The 19349-nt window shown below is 35.6% G+C and overlaps 1 protein-coding gene across 2 annotated transcripts in view; it reads left to right on the forward strand.

The window, feature by feature from the left end:
- fstl4 (follistatin-like 4) overlaps positions 1–19349 on the forward strand; it is a 192045-nt gene that overhangs the window by 120066 nt on the left and 52630 nt on the right. For both annotated transcript variants that reach the window (XM_025006742.2, XM_017419926.3), the window contains exon 6: positions 842–962. In XM_025006742.2, the coding sequence (XP_024862510.1) occupies positions 842–962 (121 nt within the window). The remainder of the gene's footprint in view (positions 1–841; positions 963–19349) is intronic.

Raw genomic sequence — 19349 nt, forward strand, 5'->3', positions numbered from 1 at the left:
CTTGTTGGCATTTGGACCTAAAACACATTTTACTCTATTAATATGAAATTCTGTGACATGCAAATGTCAAAAATATTGTCACTTGGAATACTAAAGGGAGTCAAAGATGACCTGATTTCAAAATTTAAAAACGAAAAAGATTTGATATGTTTTCAAGATTTATTCTTATCAATTCAAAATTTTGAGTTTGAAAATATACCAAATATACCATACCATACCAAAAACCATACCATGGTTAATTAGGTAGTCCTTTGTGTATTTTAATTTTTAGTGGCTTTATTACACAATTATGGACTTTTACGTAATATTCAGCCACTTGACAATTTTTATTGTTCCCTTCCTGAATTCACAGATATTTTAAAGAATTAATAACTTTTGTTTCTTAAAAAATGGTCCAAATACTATTGGGACAAGCCAGTGCACGATGGGTAGGAAGATATTACTGGCAAAATGATTTATTTCTGTCACTCTAGATAATTTGTTTTCAGGCTTCTTTAGATGTTCATTTGCAAATTTCTGATGTAACCTTTTATTGTTGTAAAACGAGAAACTGGAGAACTTGTGATTTTACACAGTTATTCTAGCATTTTTGAAATTATTCTGATTTATATAATAGTATAATGAGAGTTTGAAATTCTTTTTCGTGACCTTAGCCTAACAACTACAAGGAAAGCCTTTACTATTACTGCTTTTAATCAAATTTGCAGACTGCTGTGTAACTCTTGTGTGTGAGCATTCTAAACCAAATGCAAATAGCTGTCAAAACTTGTCTGTCTTTAGTCTTTTGCTGATTTTTAGCATCACTTCATTTTGTCTTTTAATCTTAATCTTTTAATCCTAGATCTCAATGAAGGAGCATCTGGACAACAGTCTTTTGGAATGCACCATGCAAGACCTGCTTCGTTATGACGACTATAACAATGATGGACATCTCAGCCTGCATGAATTCTACACAGCTTTCCGTAAGTTTTAACTTTTTAAATCAGCCTCATATTTCTAATTTGGCACATTTTTCCCCCTACTCTTTCTGTCTAAAACAAAAAGCTAAATAAAAATTAAATCATCTATGACCATTTTACAGATAATAGTTTGCTTTTTCAATAAATCAGTTTATATTTTTAAAGGACTTTTCACAATTTCCAGACAAAAATGAATTATTTGCTTTTATTTGTGCTCATTGTGATTATTTAGTTTGCTTTAACCTGACAAACAGTTCAATAAATTTGTCACCTTTACATTTAAAGCACAGCATACTGTTGCCCATCATTGAAACTCTGATGATGTCCTGTTCTTTCCACTCAGGCTCACTACTGCAGCAATCAGGATGAAAGTCTTTCAGCCACAGATAAAATGATAATTGCACACTAGCACATGTGCCCAGACTAGCCTTGATTATAGCATCTGGAACAACTGTAATGGCCTTTGAGGTTTAGGGTGAGCGGCAGCTGAGAGCCTAGGTAGGTTCCACCTTATTAGGAGCAATAATCACAATTTTATCTGTAATGTTACTGCAACATTAACCCTAAAATTGCTAAATACCATGGAAACCTATAAATTATTCTATAAACATTTTTAACTCACTTTTTTGTCTTTTCCTTCCTCACAAGTCCCTTCAAACTGCAATGAAACCTGAGGTAGGAATTCAACAAGGCAATAGAATCTGACAAAATTTGTCAATACAGCAGTTTGCAATGGCAGGCAGCCATTTCCAAGCTTTTACTTTCAGCTCGTAAAGGTCTATTAAGCCTCACCAATAATTCAGACCCCTAATGACTGGTTTTAGCAGGAAACTTCCCACCATAAATCCGTTACTCTCGCTTCACCTTCCAGATGGGCAGTGGGCGGACATTACATTTTATTTATCTACCTGCAGATTTGCCTGAAGGGTTTTCGGCTGAGTTTGTCAATGCATTTTATGTTTGACAAGCAGTTGAAGAGGCGGTTTGGGACCAATAACAGGCTATTGATCAGATAACGCTCAAGGTTAAGTGTTGGACTGCAGAAAGGCAACAACGAGGGGGAGTAATTATGTTTGAGTGGCACATCTGGTATTCTGGGTAACGTGGCCGGTGTTGAATTGTGTAACTTTGCATAATTGTGTGAAGATGTAGAGGTGTCTGTGTCCTGGGATGCAGCCGATGCTCCATCCAAGTGAGTGGTCTGGGATGCGGTGCTGCCAGGAATCACAGGTGTGCTTAGTAGGGTGGAAATTGACAATATGGGTATAAGCTTGGAAAAAAATGAAGACAAATAATGAATTCAAATGATGATAATTTTTCCTGGCTGATGATTATTTTCAGCCAAATTACTGATTTGAAGTGAATTCAGGTATTAGTCATATTTTGGGGGATCCTGTAAAAACAAAGCACAAGTTTAGAAAGTATATTCAGCAGTTCTTTAGATTTCATAATTCCTCTCTGCTTGTACAATATCACTGTTCTGTGGCTTTATATATAGGGATCAAAACATATCTCCCAAGAGAACAACTCTGCTTCAGTGTTGATCCCACACTAAACTTGTGATCTTAAGAAAATCTCAGCCTGTTGTTGGGCTGTCTTTTTCTTACCTAACTTATAAATCTTGCTAAGCACACCACATCGCTAAGCTCTGCTTTTGCTTATTTTTTTCAACAAATTGACAAGAAAGAAAATAAAACCAGAGAATACTCCTGATTACATTCTTATTGATCCAGCACTCCTTATTCTAAAGCTACAGCTGGCCAAGATGCCTGTCTTGTACTATTTTTTATGTTTCCCAGTTATTATGCTCGACTGCCGTCTTGGCACCACTGTTAAATGGAATCCACTTAAACACCTCTTTTTCTTTTACTTAAGAGTTTGGTTTTGAACTAAATTGCATGGATGTATTTATAAAGATTATGGGTAATTAAGAGGATGTGGCTATCACATCTACTTTTTTCTACTGTAATGTAAATTAGCAGTAAATCACAAAGAAACTGTAAATTCCTTAATAATCATCTTAATAAGTAAGAATGTGTTCTTGTTTTAAGACTGTTATTGCATATAAAATCATTTCTGTTAAACTGGAACAATGTTTTGAGGACAGGATCAACTGATAGGTGAGGTTTTCCCTAAATAAAGTGGCAGCATTAGACAAACAAAGAATTGTTTGTATTTAAGAACTAAACATCACTTCTGTATCATTACCTGTATTGCAATTTACACCAATTATTCTGAAGGTTTACTGAGTAAAGCCAGAAAAAAAGAATGTCCTCTATGGTGCAACAGAATAACCTGCGTTCTCTTGGTCACTGTGCGTATAACAGGACAGAGATAACAGCATAATGGGTTTGAATCAGCTCTGTAGCTTCCTAATGGTTTGTAGGTTACAGGGGTGTACCCTAATATTCATTACAGTGTCAACATTATGTACGAGTGGACATATTGTACATGAGCCCTTTGTATCTGAATTAGAACTTCTATGATTACGCAATAGTAAATGTGCAAGAATTTGCCTCTTGGACATGGCCGCTGATAGCAGATCACATTAACTGTTCAGTGAATGACGACAGAGCATTAACAGCAAAGCTGATATGAGAAAAGCCTTATTGAGAGATATTTGTAGCCTACAGATGTAATACACATGGTCTCCCAAGGTCAGAGCTCCTTTTGTGGATACACATGCGGTATATAAAGCTGCCCTGCAGTAATACATGGTCTGCATGTACATTGTGAATGGGGAGTAAGCTTTTTAAAATGTGCTGAATGATATCTTTTCTCGATTTGAAAATATTGGCTTTTCTATTGTGGCTGGTGCTCAACATGGTTTGTGTTCATGTATGATTTTGCAAGGCAGCAGACACAGGTAGCACTGGACCACTTTGCAAAATGATTTCTCAAGGACAACATTTTTCAGACTTCTCATGTAATATATTATTTAAATGTGTTGCCACTGATTGAAGAAATTCAGCTGTGAAAGACTTTTTTATTACAAACTTTACAATAAAGCATGTGCAGCTGGGATTTACATAATACTGTTGTTTTTCAACAGTGCAGCTTCAATTTTCTAATAAATTGTTGTGATATGATGGGAAGGTTCAGCCTAAATCCTGTAGGAGGGCTTTCAAGATACATAGGGAGAAGATTGGTTTCAGATGCTGTTGCATTTGATAGATCAAAATGTCATAAAGGAACTTGTGGTAAAGGCTTAAAGATACTGAGGAGATCCAAAACTCCCTAGATTTTGCAGTGACCAACAAGCAAGCAGCACAATAAAGATCTGATGATTCCAAACACTGCTGCTCTGTTAGTTTGCTGGAGGCTCAGTTTCAGTAAGTCTTTATAACTGAAGCTGGATCTTTAAGCCAGCAATGTACTTTAAGAAAATGAGAAGAATGGAGGAAACATCAAATGATGACATGTGGGGGTGGAAAAAAATTCAAGGTGAGAAAATGGTCCTCACCACTGAGGCATTTTTGATCTTTGTGTTTTACTGATGACTGTTATGTTTTTGTACATAAAAGTGGCACATAATAAACACTTTTTGTAAGCACCCACTTCAACTATGTAGCTATGTAGTTACAGCCTTAATTATCCATGTAAAATGCGGTCCAAAACTATTGAAGAGTACAGTTGTTGAAAGTAGGTTCATGTTGGTTTTGTTCCATTTTTTCTTTCATATACAGTTCTTTAAATCTGAGCTTGTTCTCTCCTGTATTTGCCGTTTATGACTCTACTTCAGAGAGTAATCATATGGAGATCCTGGACTGCACTGGCAGTGCCGCTGAGCCAGCTGTGCTAATTAATCAAAGTTAAACAGAGACGGAGACAATGAACAAAAATGGATGAAGAGAAGTATCAAAGGCTGATGAGGGAATTCTGGGAAGAGTGGTACATGTAAGATGAGTGAAGTACCTGTTAAGGAAGGAGGAAGCACCTTGTCCTCTCTGGGGTGAGAAGATTTACAGGAAAAATGATAAAGAAATACAGGAAAAAATGCAGTTGTGACCTAATGAGAGCCAACAGCAGCCAGGGTTAGGGACAGGTTAACAGGGCCAGGGTGTAAAAAGATTTGTGTGTAATGAGTGTGTGGAGTAGTTTATATTAGGATTTTCACCATGTCAGGAAGGTGTGTGTTATTCTTAGCGTTTTGCTGCTCAAACACATGAGAGGAAATTAATGATAACAACACTCAAACATAATAGGATTACAGCAGCTTTGTGTCTGGATACCAAACTCCAAATAAATGCTTTGTTTGTAGCAGCATGTTAAAATGAAGTGTTTGATTCAAGTAACATGTCTGGACATGGACAAACCAGAACAATGTTCAATTTATCTTGAAGCTATGAGTTTTTATCTCCATAAAATGTATTTATTTTCAGTTTAAGTTTAAGATCCCCAAAGAGGACATGCACCTTTCAACAGCTTTTAAGGGCTTATTACGTTTAAAAAAAAAAAAAAAAATCATTCAACATATGTATTTTTGTTAAAGGGAAATTGTCATTAAACTGAGGATTATTAAAGCAGGAAAAATTGGACATTTTATCAAAGGAGCACAACCTTATATATACATAACATATATTGTCAAACATAATAGTGTCCATATGTATGACATCTATTCATCAGTCTAGGGACATTTGAAATGATTGATAATGCTTCTGTATATTGACCACCAATCAGCACATCTAATAATTATGTTCACATGTTTTTTGTCAGTTCTGTGTACATTGTATTTACAGAAATTGTATTCATAAATTTATTTAAACAATGCTAACTAATTTCTTATATATTTACATTGTTTTGCATACTTAGTATGAAGGACCTCAACACATTGAAGTTTTTTAGTTAACTATCTTGTTTGGTGTGGTCATGAATTTATCATAAAATGGTTGTCAACCTCTGCAAATACATTTTTATTTGTCCAGTCTGATTGTTTTTTTTATTACGTAAATTATTTGTGGCAGTTGATCATAGATGTTTTCAGACTTCTGTCTCCTTTAACATACAAAGAAGCTCTGAGTCCTGATGCCTGTGTTGCAAGATAATGTTTCTGTTGGTGCCCTGCAGCACCTGTCAGGGTTTGATCTTTTATGTTACTCAAGTTTGCCCTTAATCTGCACAAATGATCTTGCTGAGATCAGTTATCACTTTTACAATAGGAGCTCGTTGTTCTTTGACAGCCAAGTGGGTGAGAGACCTCCAGCAAAGCTGTCAGCTGCAAAGTGACTTTGAAATGGAGATGCTAGAGCTTCTTCTGCAGCCCACCACAAAACATCCTCTGCACCTTCTCCTCTCTCCTACCTTCCATTGGTGCTATTTATGCTGTCCATATTCTTGTATCATCTCTACTCTTCCTATTTCATTTATATTTTTCAATGACCTATCTACAACTCTTTTATTACCTTTTACAGACTTTAAAAATATATATTTTCACTTCTTTTTCTTTATAAAATCCTTTCCTTAAGTTTCCTTTCCTCTCCTATGCACTCTCTCTTCTTGCCTGTGTCTGATGCCTCATTACCGCTCAGTGGACCTTAACATCTAATTGCCAGTGTGAATAAGGGGCTTTGGTGCTTTCCAAGTGTCATCTCTATTTCTAGGTAATTACCCATTGTCCACTAGCTGCAGTAACAGGTAAGGGACTATAAAGGCTTTAGCTGCACTTCTTGCATGCTGCAATGCATGTTTGCTCCTAAAATCAAACCCCAGCTAAGCCTTACTCAGATCTTCTCTTTACTTTTATCCAAACAAATACCAAAAAATAAAATAAATAGAAATAATTACAGAGGACATGTAGGGTTTTTTAATCTTTCACGTGAAAGTTGTCTTTTAGCTGCCTTGTCTGTAGTTTACCTTTTTTTTTTGTTATCAAGATAAAACTGATTTTATCCATCTAAAAATAGTGAGTAGTTGTCTTGTACATTGCAATTGTCTAATCAAATTCTTATCAACTGAACACTCAAAGCAAATTATGGTAATGAGAGGGGGAACCATCAGACAGGAGCTTTTCCAACACAGACTAAAAGAGGTGTTGTTTCACTGTGCAACAATAAAATGATTTTTATAACCATAAAGCATTGGAACATCTTAAGTACACACACAAAAACAATGTGAATCTATGACTATACAAATTCTGCACAGTACTTTAAGTAAACTGCATCCTGCAAGTCTCAAATAGCACCTCTCACTAACTGAATATAATCAGTTTTCTAGTGCTTCATGAATAATATTTGAGTTATTGTTGTTGGTTGAGATGCTAAGTAAAAAGTTAAGCATATTTTGTAAAGGAAAGGGCTGAACTGGACTAGATGCTGAATGAATGAACTGCATGCACTATTTTTGTCTGTTTTTTTAATTTCCAACATACATTTATTTTACATCTATTGTCAGAAATTTCAATCTAACATCTTAAACTTTAATCTGTATCAAACTGCATGAAAAAAACCCACTGGGTTATAATTTTTTAAAAATACTCATGCAATATTGTGAGGTCTTACTCGATCTGTTGGTGTCTATGTGTTGGGGATGACTCTCATCTGTCCCTGTAGTGCACAATTTACATATTCTCGGGGAAAGAATGTCAAGGAATTGATAGTATTACTTTATATTACAGTTGTTATTGAATTAGCCTCTTGTTTGGCTGTGATGATAGTTTTGTTATTCATGTCTTTGAAAGGTTATAAGAATCAATGTTTTGTGGAAATGAGGCATATAGTGTACATTTCCAGCACCTAGCCATAAGGTGGGCAGACAGTTAATTTTTCATTTTGATTAATTAGAACAGGCACTCGTACAAATAAATATGCTTCTCTTATATAATCAAACTTAATATAGTGGCCAGTGGTCACCTTGTGGTGTTGTGAGTACAATGGTAAGAAATGCCTAGTGAGTTGCCAAGGCAACAGTGGCTGTCTGTGTAATCTCTGAATCATTTATTTAGTGCAACACCTCCCCAATGCAGCTAATTCACTATATAGAAGAAAGAAGGGAAGGAAAGAGCATAAAGTCAAAGGTACAATAAAAAGAACAGTTTGAATGCTGCAAATGTTAACAATTAGGGATAAAAGATGTATGTGACATACAGGTCTATACAGTCAGCTGGACAATTTATATACTGAGCAAAACAGAATGAGAAATGAACCTAAAAAAAGAGCATCTGTTGATCCTCTGAATAACAAGCTTTGTCTTACCGTGTGCAATGAAACAAAAAAAACCACGAGTGCTGTCCACAAAAGATAAATAGAGCCAGTGAGCCATCTGTTTGTTTTATATTACAGATATGCTTCTAGTGCACAGCTTCTGAGGCTCTGTGAAGCATTCTTCAGTGAAATCCTCAGCTGAGATGCCGATGCTTTGTAAACATCTGCCAGAGTTCTCTACACAGCGTTCTGATAATTGTACTTCTGGGTGAAATCCCATAAAACAAAGTGAGCGGTTGATGTTATTGTTGGGAGTTTGGAGTCCTTTAAAGCAGGAAAAAAAATATTTCTTATTCTTGTATATTAGTAAAGTTTGACAGGTTTTTTTTGTGGTGTTTTGCTTTTCAGGGGTTAGAAGTTTAGTGCGATGATGATGTCTCGGGGTTTATGGAGCCATGAGTGGATTAGTTTAGTATACACTTAGAACTGGAGTTGAGGGAAAGAGAGAGTTTTATGCTGTTTAAATTTAGAAAAGGGAAAAAAATAATCTACTACACTCACAAAAGCTCCCTCATAAGCATCTTTTTTTAATGCTCTCATCAGGGAAAAACTAAATAAATAAAATCATTGTGCAAACTTATGAAAGTGATTGTTTTCATGAGCCTGAAAATCCTGTCTGCATAAAATATGCAAAAAGTAGAATGAATTTAAATAAATAAATAAATAATGCAACAGAATGTTGTCATTTTTTGTTATTATCAGCAGCTGCACCTTTTTTGGTTTCATTCTTAAAGTATAAGTGATTATTAAAACACCAATATTCAGTGAATAAATCATGAATGTCATAATCAGTTATAAAGATTCAAGTTGTGCTGTCAGGTACTGCTTAGATACAAATTAATGCATTGTTTATGGGCTAAAATGTAGGTTTGTATTAAATAGCTTGTAATTTTTTTTATTTAAAAAAGGTTGTTTTTTTTTTAGCTATGATTTTTTTGACAATGTTCTCCTAGCCAAGCTTGTTGTAGACTTAAAATAAGTGCAGCAATGAAAATATACACTGAGATTTAGAAAGATGTTTTTATTTCAGTGGTGTCAATATCTCATTTTCATAGGTCCACAGCACATGGCTTGATAGTCAAAATTTGACTTTAGTTCAATATGTCAATATGTTGTATTTGGTCATTGTACACTAATAAAACCAAAAAAAATGGTGTATGACATTTTAACAAATTTTTTGAGAAGATTATTGTGATTTTAAGAAACTATGAAATACACTATTACAATAAGCAAAACCAAAAATTCTGTACTTTTAAAGATATGAAACTAAATCTCAGAAGGTTAACACCACAAGTGGATAATGTATAAAACTAAGTTAAGGGTATGCAATAAGTAGCCAATGATAAACTGAAGCTTCAGAGTATTAATAAATTTCATATTTATATTTTACTTATCACTTTGCAGTTTTTAGTCCATTAGTAGATTTGATTGACAACTTTGTCAGCTGAGGTTTAAAAAGCAGAGCAGGTCATTTTTTTATTAATTCAGTTTTCAATCCTTGACTTAATCTTACAAAAAGTGTCCTGATACTTGCCTACAATTTTCCATCAATATAAAAACAGCCTCTTTTATTCAGGACTGAACAGCTTTAGGTAAATAGTTCATTTAATTTTTAGATGTTGAGACTAATCAAAATCAAAGTGTAACAATCTCAGCAAGATGTCTTTCAAGAAGAACAAAGTAGACAAATTTCAGCCCTTTCAAACATGATGATTATTTCCTCAATCTTCATAGTGAACATAAAGTTGCACTGGGTGGAAATACACTTGTTCAAGCCTGTCAGTGCATCCAGAGAATCATGTAAAGATTATTAAGACATGACTTTTGATTGGTGGTACACTCACTGCTCTACCAGACATCTAATATATCTTTTAATTACACATCCTGAATAATTCTATCCAGCACTGTCTTCCCTTCTCAGAATCCCTGCTCCATCTATCCGTCTTTCATTTCTGCTGCTTTAATTTCATCGTTGTCTCTAATTACTCGAAGAGATGTAAATCTGTGCTTTGCAGGGCCACAAGGGGCTTTTGTTTGACCTGTTATCCCTTCTGACATCTCTCTTCTAGTCTCTTCATCTCACAGTGACTTTCTTACTTCTGTTTTTTTTTTAACTTTCTGTTTCGTTTGCCACCAATGGGTCCCAAGGGCAGCGAGTGTATTCCAGTGCACCATAATTCACAGACAGCAGCCTCCAGGCTGTTAGTAGCACAGCATGTGGTCTGCTTTTATCTCTCTTCTCTAACTCGTTTCTAGTGAGGACATAATTTATTATCATGCCTCCATTGATTTGGTTTTTGTCTTTCCTCTGTGGTGGAACAATTCCCACTCTCTCCTCCCTATTTTAACACCCTTCTTCAATTTCAAACTAGTGTGCATCTCTATGGGTGTGAGTTTTACCTCTACTTCTTAGTGTGTGCTTGCATGGATGTTCTATCCTTCTGTTTTCTTTCCCTCGTCGTAATTAACGAAATCCCCTCTAGTTCCCACCTTTATCAGGAAATAAATGGTAGCAGATTTATAAAAAAGCAAACAGCCAATCAAGGTTAGAGTGCAACTATGAAATCCGTTACAGCCGGATAACTTTAGCTTTTAGGTACACTGCTATGGGAGAAAAAAAAATCAACAGATGCACTAAGAATTGTTTACTTTGGCAATCATCAGTTTTGTGTAAATCATCAGAAAGTTGGTCCAGATGGTGTGGCAATAGTGATAAGGTTGTATTTAATGAAAAAGTTCTTTCTCTTTTATGGTTTGTAAGGAACTGAAATGGAACACAAACACTGATCTTATAAAGGTATAAAGAAGAGAATGAAGAAGAATGAGATGAAGTGATTTTTAGCTGAAATACTGACACAAACATCCAAATCACCCTTACTTACACATGCCAAAAAAGTTTTTTTGGCAAGTTTTTTTTTTTTCTTTTACTTTCTCCATATTAAAAAAAGCTAACAAGGACTACAGTCGCTGCAAAAAGATGCTGTAACCTAGTTATGTCATTAGCTGGGAGGAAGGAAAAACAGGATTTGGAGGATGGCAAAAATGTCAAAATATAAGGAACAAAAAGCTATAGAGGATTTCAAAGGCTGGTTGATGAATAATTATAGATTCTAGCATTTTTATGAGGTCTAGGAGAGGTGTCACAGAAAAGCTAAAGGAAAAAGTGTGATTGTGTTAATGTTACAGAAATACAAGAAAAATGCACATCCTGTAATACAAATAAGATTTGTACCAACTTACACAGACGTTTATGGACTTCAAGTAGAATGGTATGTCAGAAGTGAATGTTTGCAGTTGTGGATTTGTGTAATTTGTACATTTTGTAAGAAGCAGCACTTTTTGTTTCTATTTATTGGTCAAGGTTTATGTTCAGGACAAAGCGTTCAGATGGTTAAAAAAAACTTAACTTATATGTGAATTAAAGACAATATGAGCATATGCAATTTAATATATAAACATTGTATATTAAAAAAAATCACATCTTAAAATAAATTAAAAAAAAATTTGTGCTCCACTCTTAGTTGATGTTTTTGACTGAAAAAGCTGCAGCTAGACTCTAAACATATAATATTTATCAACAGAATGAGTTTTTCAGCTATATTAAGCTATGCACAGCACAAAGGCTTTTAACTATATATTCTCAATTTCATCAAACAGCATAGCTTTCATTACTAACTAGATTATGCAATGCAGAAAAATATAGTCTAATATTCTTTTCTGCTGTCTGTGACTGACTTCGGATTTTATTTCTCAGCTATGGCAAGTTTTTGTTATTTTGTACTTAGAATTATGTTTTTATTATTATTTTGTAGGAATTCTGGGGTGTCTGCACTGCCGGTCTGTTGAATTTTACTGTGATAATTATGAGAATACAGAGGTTTTAGTGTTGAGTGGTGAAAACACAGTAAATATTGGCCTAAAACAGGGGTTGTCAGTTTTGTCACAGTAAGGGTTAATGTGGCTCAGAATATGCACAAAATGAACTTGTTTGTAGATAAAGCTGAACACAGACATGCAAAAAAAAACATTTATTTTCCTTGTAAAGCACTACTAGACCTTGGGCATTTTTGTAGAAGAGGATTTGAAGGAAAACATTTTTTAGAGAAGCTTCAATTGGTTTTGCCATGTTTTTCATTCGGTGAGCTTGAGCTGTTCCTTAATGGTTTAAAAAAAAAAATTCTAGCAACCCTGTTGAATGATTGTAGTACCAGCCAATATCATTTAATGACTGTCAAAGAATTTCTACATCCAGAGATTTCATTCTTTTGACCTTGAAAGTGCAGCCCTGACAGCGTCAGAAAGCGCCAGTATTTTTTCGAAGTGAGTGTGTGGGACACACTGAGCGAGAGGATGATGATAGCAGAACAGGTAATCTCAAATCTCCAAGGTCTCATTTCTCATGAGTGCAGTCTGATTCTCTGGCAGTGCTCAATGACGATCGCTCCCAGCTGACTGTTAGTAAACTCAGCTGGGAGCAACAAGCTCTCAGCTGAGTGTACAACAAGCTCCCGTTCACTCCAGTCTTCTGACACCACATATGCTGAGCTGGCTGTAGGGTTGAAGCTTAGAAGCTTCTTTGAACCAAAAAGGTACAGAAGTTTTCTTGATGTTGTTGTTTTTCCAGGCCAAATCCTCCATCACAAGTCGCATACTAGGAACTTCTTGATGAGACGACGCATCAAAACTGCTGGAAAAAAAGTGAAAACGTTTTATTTTGGTGCCATGATAGATAGAGGCTAGGACATGAACCCTACACAAACCAGCTGAAAAATAAAACTGCAACCATATCAGAATTGTATCTCATCTTTTTTCAACATTTTGATATTTAATAAATTTATCTTCTACTTAAAAATAGAGCCATTCCCTTTAAAGTACCTTATTGTGTACCTTTCATAATGGACTGGAGTTACAAAGTAAATCACAACAGAAGTCTGAATCAGCGAAATCTGAGCCTCTGTTGTTGATTTGCAGTGTATGAATTCGATCACCTGCATGCTTAATGTGACTGCCACTGTGTGCAGAAATTAGCATACCATCTCTTGTAAACACACACAGGTCATTACAGGTCCGCTTGGGGACCATTCCCACGTCATTTTCACTTTAAACAGACACTTCTAGCCTCCAGTTGCTCTTCTGCCTGCATATAATTTAATCAGTGAGCATGCAGGTATTTAGCCTGAAACTTTTATAGCTATTTGCATGACTCCTGTCATGCTTGGAGGATCTATAATAATTTAGTAGGGTGGTATAAGCTTGCTGTAGACAAAGTTTACTCTCCCATAATTCATCACATGGCAGTGAGAGAGCACTTCGAGGAAATTATGCAGCAATTAATCAAATTCATCAGCTCATCAAGAGCTTTTTAAAGACCTTCTTAGTTAAAAAGGGAGCAATGGAGCAGTGCTTTTTTTAAACTAATTAATCAGCCTTTTTTTATTATACTATATAAAATTAGGACGTGTTTTTATAAAGCAATTCAACCCAAATAAGAGTTCAAAATGTATTTGTAAATTATTATCTGCACAAAAGAGCTTTTGAGGTTTGACTTTAAAAACTCTCCTTGGTTTTGTCTTTTTTATGTGAACAGTTTTAAAAATAGTAAGAGTAGTTTCCGTTTAATATTTAATCCAGGTAATCTTTTTTCCTGGTTTTCAAGTCTGTTTCATTATCACCAATTCTCAAGGACAACTGATTTCTGCTCTGAGTACAGACACTGAATCAGTAACAAAATATACATAATCAATCGATATCAATAGTTATAGACATTCTACATCTTGAATTTGTTGTATTTCTTTTTCAGAAGTGACTCTCAAAGCTTTTATATATATATATTTGCGTTCATTCATAAAATGGTTTAGCCACAATTTTAAACGTTTTAATGCCTACAGCCAAATCTGAACATGCAGTGTAAATATTTTACACATAACCTGGGGGGAAAAAAATGAAGGTCAAACTTTACATCAATAAAACATGTTTTTTCATTTTGCATTTGTGACAACAGGTGCATTGTATTATTTTTGTTGACAACACTTGAACCTGCTCCATTTCTCACCCAAATTACTCTGTCAAAACAGATCAATGAGGCAGGATTCAGCTTTGTATTTCACTATTATTTCTAGTGTTAAAGCAAGCCCCCTTCTGACCTCATTCCATATCATTTTTCTCAATTTTTTTTATTGGAAATGTCTAACCTAAACTATTAGTAAAGTGACCATCAATCACCAAACTTATCAAACACTTTTAGAACATGTGATGCATGAAAAATGACTACTTGTTCTCAATAAAAAGTTCAGGCAAGTATGTAAAGGGACAACACATGGCAGTCATTTTATTTGGAAGTGTAAGAACAGAAGAACATTGTGTAAACTATCATTTAAAAGCAGAGTTGAGTGAAAGGAAAGCATTTGTCTTACTGTTCTTCTTGCCCTGAAGCTCTCATCAGAAAACTGTTTGTAAATGCTCAAAAATGTCCACATTCACAGAAAACCCTGTGTATAATTTGAGAAGTATTTAAAGACAGAATTCTGCGCTTGTGGATTTACCAAGACCTACATTTTTGGCTCTCAGTGCATCTCATTGTGCATTCAGTCTCAGTGGAGGTGGACCCTTAGGTCAGGTCAAGCTGTGGCTCCTGCAGAGCATAGTTCTGTTGCAGGCCACTAATCTCTCCTCCACAAAGCTCAAAGGGCTTTGAAACAAGAAAGACCACTTAGCCAGCCCTGTCAGAAGATGCTTTAGCACTTTACAGTAGGAGGAAAAGGCTCTAGAGGGAGGAGGAGGAGGTCTATCTTTCCATAAAGATGAAGGATTACAGAGATTGTCAGAGATCTTATGTTGCTGTCAAAGGAGAATATAGCTTTAATGAATTGAATCTCATCTGGGCAAATGAAGTATGGGAGATTATCTGCAGACTGTCAGCTTGTTTTCACTAAGCCTCTCAGAGTAGGATGGCTTTTTTGGCCTTTGAGACTTAAAACATCTTTGGTTTTCTCAAATCATAGAGCGAGAAGATAAGTTTCCAATCTGTCTCCTAAACTTCTTTTTTACTTTCATAGACTGTCTTTTCCTTTCACCACATTTTTTCTTTTCAAACAGTTTAATAATTTAATAAAGAGTAAAACAACACTTTGTTTTTGCTCAAACGGACATAAACATAAAAAATGGTACCTAAATCTTATAAGCATTGTACAATAAAGCCATTAAAAAAACTGGAACAGGTATTAGTTTTAAGAACACAGTTTTATAACCTTTTCAGCATTTTACCACAAGCCTAACAATTAATAATGGCTATCAAAGCTAATTGGGTTAAAATAAGAAGTCTGAGTTAAAACAAATGTCATAAAAATCCAACAGAAGCCAGATTCTCTGGTTTCCAGTTGGTTTCATTTAATAAAAAATCATTTTTAGCAAGCTAAGCTCAGGGAGGGAAGACAACCAGCTTGTAAGATTTAACTCATATTAACTAATTTAGTCAGCAGTTTTCACAAACTGAGCTTACCAACACTGGCTTATAAAGAATAAAAGTCCCCCACTCAGCACCCTTAAACCCTAGAGGGTTTTTTGTTTATTTGTTTCTTTTAAACCACAAAATAATACTATTGTCTACTGCGACCCGGACTAGTACCTGCCCATCCTCCCAGTTGTCTTACAAAAATCACCATTGAAAACAACACAGCAAAGATTACGATGTAGAGGAAGGCTCAGAAACCACACAAAACAAAACAAATGCACCTGAATAAAAGCTTGATTGCATGTTTAACCAGGTGCTGATGAGCATTCTGACTGGATCAGGCAGGCTGCAGAGGGGAGCAGCCAAAAGGATGTGTGGGCAGACTCCTAACAAAGGTACCATTTATAGACAGGTGTAAAATGATTTACAGATTTAAAATGGCAAAAGACTATCAAAAAAAGTGCAAGTGTTATCATAATTTAAGTTCAAAGATGTGTACAATTTTATCTTTAAATTTGCGTTCCTCACTACTGTCTGTGATTAAAAGGCTTCACCAGGACAAGACTGAGTATCACATTGACTGAATAATGGTAAAATAACAATTTAGTTTTATTGTAACATCAAACTATTATCAAGCCGTTATTATGGCATTGTCCTCTGTATATAAACTGTCTCATCAATGGGCTCAGAGTCTCCACAACACCCACAAAGAAATGATTTCTGTTGTTATCGGCCAGTTCTCTAATGTTGGTCATCAAATCATGTGGGGGTAATGATTGGCCAGTGAGACATGCCGTTGCTTAGGGACAGCAGACAATACAGAAAAACATGCAGTCTTGACATCAGTGAGATTAGTTTTACTGATTTTTATTTTTTCATAAGGATTAAACACAAAAAGATCTTTCTCATGTATTAAAGAAACATTAACTTTTAACACTTGCTCTTTCTAAAGGCAGAAGTTTATTTCTTTGTGTTCAGTTGTAGGAATTGCTTGTTTTTTTTAATTATTATTATTTTTTCCCCCTATCATTCAGGAAGTAGCAGTTACGTTAAGTTTTTATGCACTTTTTTTCAAATGCTTTTGCAAAGCCAACAGCCTCTGGCAGATATTCCACCAAACCACTGGAGTTGGTTTATTGATTTAAATATCCTTTGGCACACATTTTACTATATGTCTTCTTTTGTTCTATCTTTCCTCTGTGAACCTAGCATGGCTTTTTCTTTGTCTAGTTAAGCACGATTGTGGTTATGTTAAAAAATGAAGACAGCAGGCAAGAAGGCATTTTAAATGGATTGAATTGAGAGAACGAGAAGCGCATTAAAACTCCAAAGAAAAGAAAAAGTGAGATGGAACGGAAGACTGACAGCCAGTTACAGTCAGAGATATCAAGAGGGCGAGGGGTTCTGAGGGAGGACAAAGAGCAAAAGCTAAAGATGCAAACACAGTGTCAGGGAGAAAATGAGATGGTGGGTGGAAAAGAGGGAGCAAGATAAAGCGAGAGGGGGGTGTTAGGAAGCAACGTGGAGAGGAAGCAGAGGATTCCTCTGTACCTGTGGAGGAGATTAAGGGTCTGCATCCAGTGTGATTAATGAGCTGGGCCCTGATTGCTCATCCCCACCATCCTTTCCATGAATAATCACCACGCCAGCACTCTCAAGAAACAAGCATGAATTTCAGCATGTGTGTGAGAGAGAATAAGTGCTTGTTTAACAAGTGGTACAGAATAGCACATAGTTTATGTATAAAAGATGGTAAATAATCAGTATGTATATACAGCATGTAAATGAGATAGAATATATGTGTTATGCATATGATTAACAGACAATGTGCTTATTTATTGACTGAGTGTGGGAAAAAAAAAAATCCTCAGCTTGTTGTAAATTAATTTTTGATGTGTTTGAAATATATATGATGTATTTACTAATAGCTACAGCCCACCTGCAAAGAGCAGCCCTTATGACAAATGTACAATGACACACCAAGATAATTTGTGTGCACTGTGGGCTACCAGTGGGAGTTCTGTCTTACTGCATGCACTACTCATACCTACTGCTGTCATGGTATCCATAGAACTTCATCACAGGTTTTAATTCAAGGGCTATTTTAAAATGTTGTTGTGGTCTAATTGCTTCGTAAACTGGATTGGAGTGAAGAGTCTTGATAGTTTTAAAGGTGTTATATTTGCCTGATTTTACTTAAACTTGATTCCACCATTTTTTTAAAGCTGTGACACAGGAGCATATCTTCCATTAATCACAAGGTCGGTGCGATCCTTGTGTCAGCATGACCTCGAGCCCTGTGGTGCTCCCACAAGGCTGGCATCTTGCGTTGCATTTTCCACCATCATCAGTGTGCATGTACTTGCATATTTTTGTATTTGTATGTGTATACATAAATAAGACCATAACAAAACATAAGTTTTTTGTTTACTAGGGGGAAAACCATTTCTACTTATTTGTAACAAGTACCTCTTCATTCTGTATTTATTTTAAAATTTTATACAATTTAGGTTAAAAACTGAATCTTTAGTATATAAATTTACTGTACAAGAAAAGCACTGTACCACTCAGCCATATTCACCTATGACATCTTTCTATTCTGTATAATTTGCAGAAGATTGGTGTGCACATCTACTCTATTGAAACATGTATACTTAAAAACAGCCTAGATCGTTCAGCATCATTGTGCATCAGACTATTTCTTAGTTTTGTTTAATTGTAATGATGAAGATAATTTTTCTTAATAGTGTGGAGGAATATACCAAGTGTCAGCTTCAATCCTGTCCATTAGAAATACATTGTGTTGACGAACGTCTTCATAACCAGCTCGATGAACTAAACTACTGTGCAGAAGTGCCTGATGGTTGGACATTACCTGTTGTAATTTTATTTTATGGTTGCATAGCAACAATCAATATCAGCACATCTATTTTGTTGTCTCTTTAAATGTGAAGTGTGTTGAAGGTGTTTAAACTTTAGTTGGGATGCTTTCAATCTTACAAATGTTCATCAGGTTTTACGGGAGCTTCTGAGTGTGAAGACAAATGAAACAAGCCTACTTTCTGTAGCAGCTGCTTTTCACTCAGTGATGAGCCTGATGATTAATGTCTGAATATTAATTTACCAAACTAGATTGAATGAAACAATTTTTTTTTTCATGATTTGCAAATATGAATAATCAAGTGTGTCGTGCCTGATTTGCAGAGATAATACATGAAGGGAGGAAGATGAACTTGTCACATGAGTGACACACCACTCCAATTCAAGGCTTTTACATGGTGTCAAAGAGGGAAGGATCACTTCTGTTTTCTAGTGTAAATTATGCTGCTTTTGTAATGATATTTTAGATTATATATAGGATAAAATAAATAGGAGTCCTCCACTCAGTAAAGTAAATCCACGAAGAAGAGTATTGCTGTAAATGTGTACTGTAAGACCAGTGATGAAGACTCATGTTGTCCATCCATCCATTTTCTTTACTCGCATTCTCCCTAACCCTAGCCCTGGTAAAAAAAGGCCCTCATCCCTTAAACCCTGACGAGACCCTAACCCTAGCCCTGGGCCAAAAGGCCCTAACCCCTTAAACCCTGAGGAGACCCTAACCCTAGCCCTGGGTCAAAAGGCCCTAACCCCTTCAACCCTGATGAGACCCTAACCCTAGCCCTGGGTCAAAAGGCCCTAAACCCTACAACCCTGAGGAGACCCTAACCCTAGCCCTGGGCCAAAAGGCCCTAACCCCTT

This window comes from Kryptolebias marmoratus, linkage group LG13 (genome assembly GCF_001649575.2).
Source record: "Kryptolebias marmoratus isolate JLee-2015 linkage group LG13, ASM164957v2, whole genome shotgun sequence".
NCBI lineage: Eukaryota > Metazoa > Chordata > Actinopteri > Cyprinodontiformes > Rivulidae > Kryptolebias > Kryptolebias marmoratus.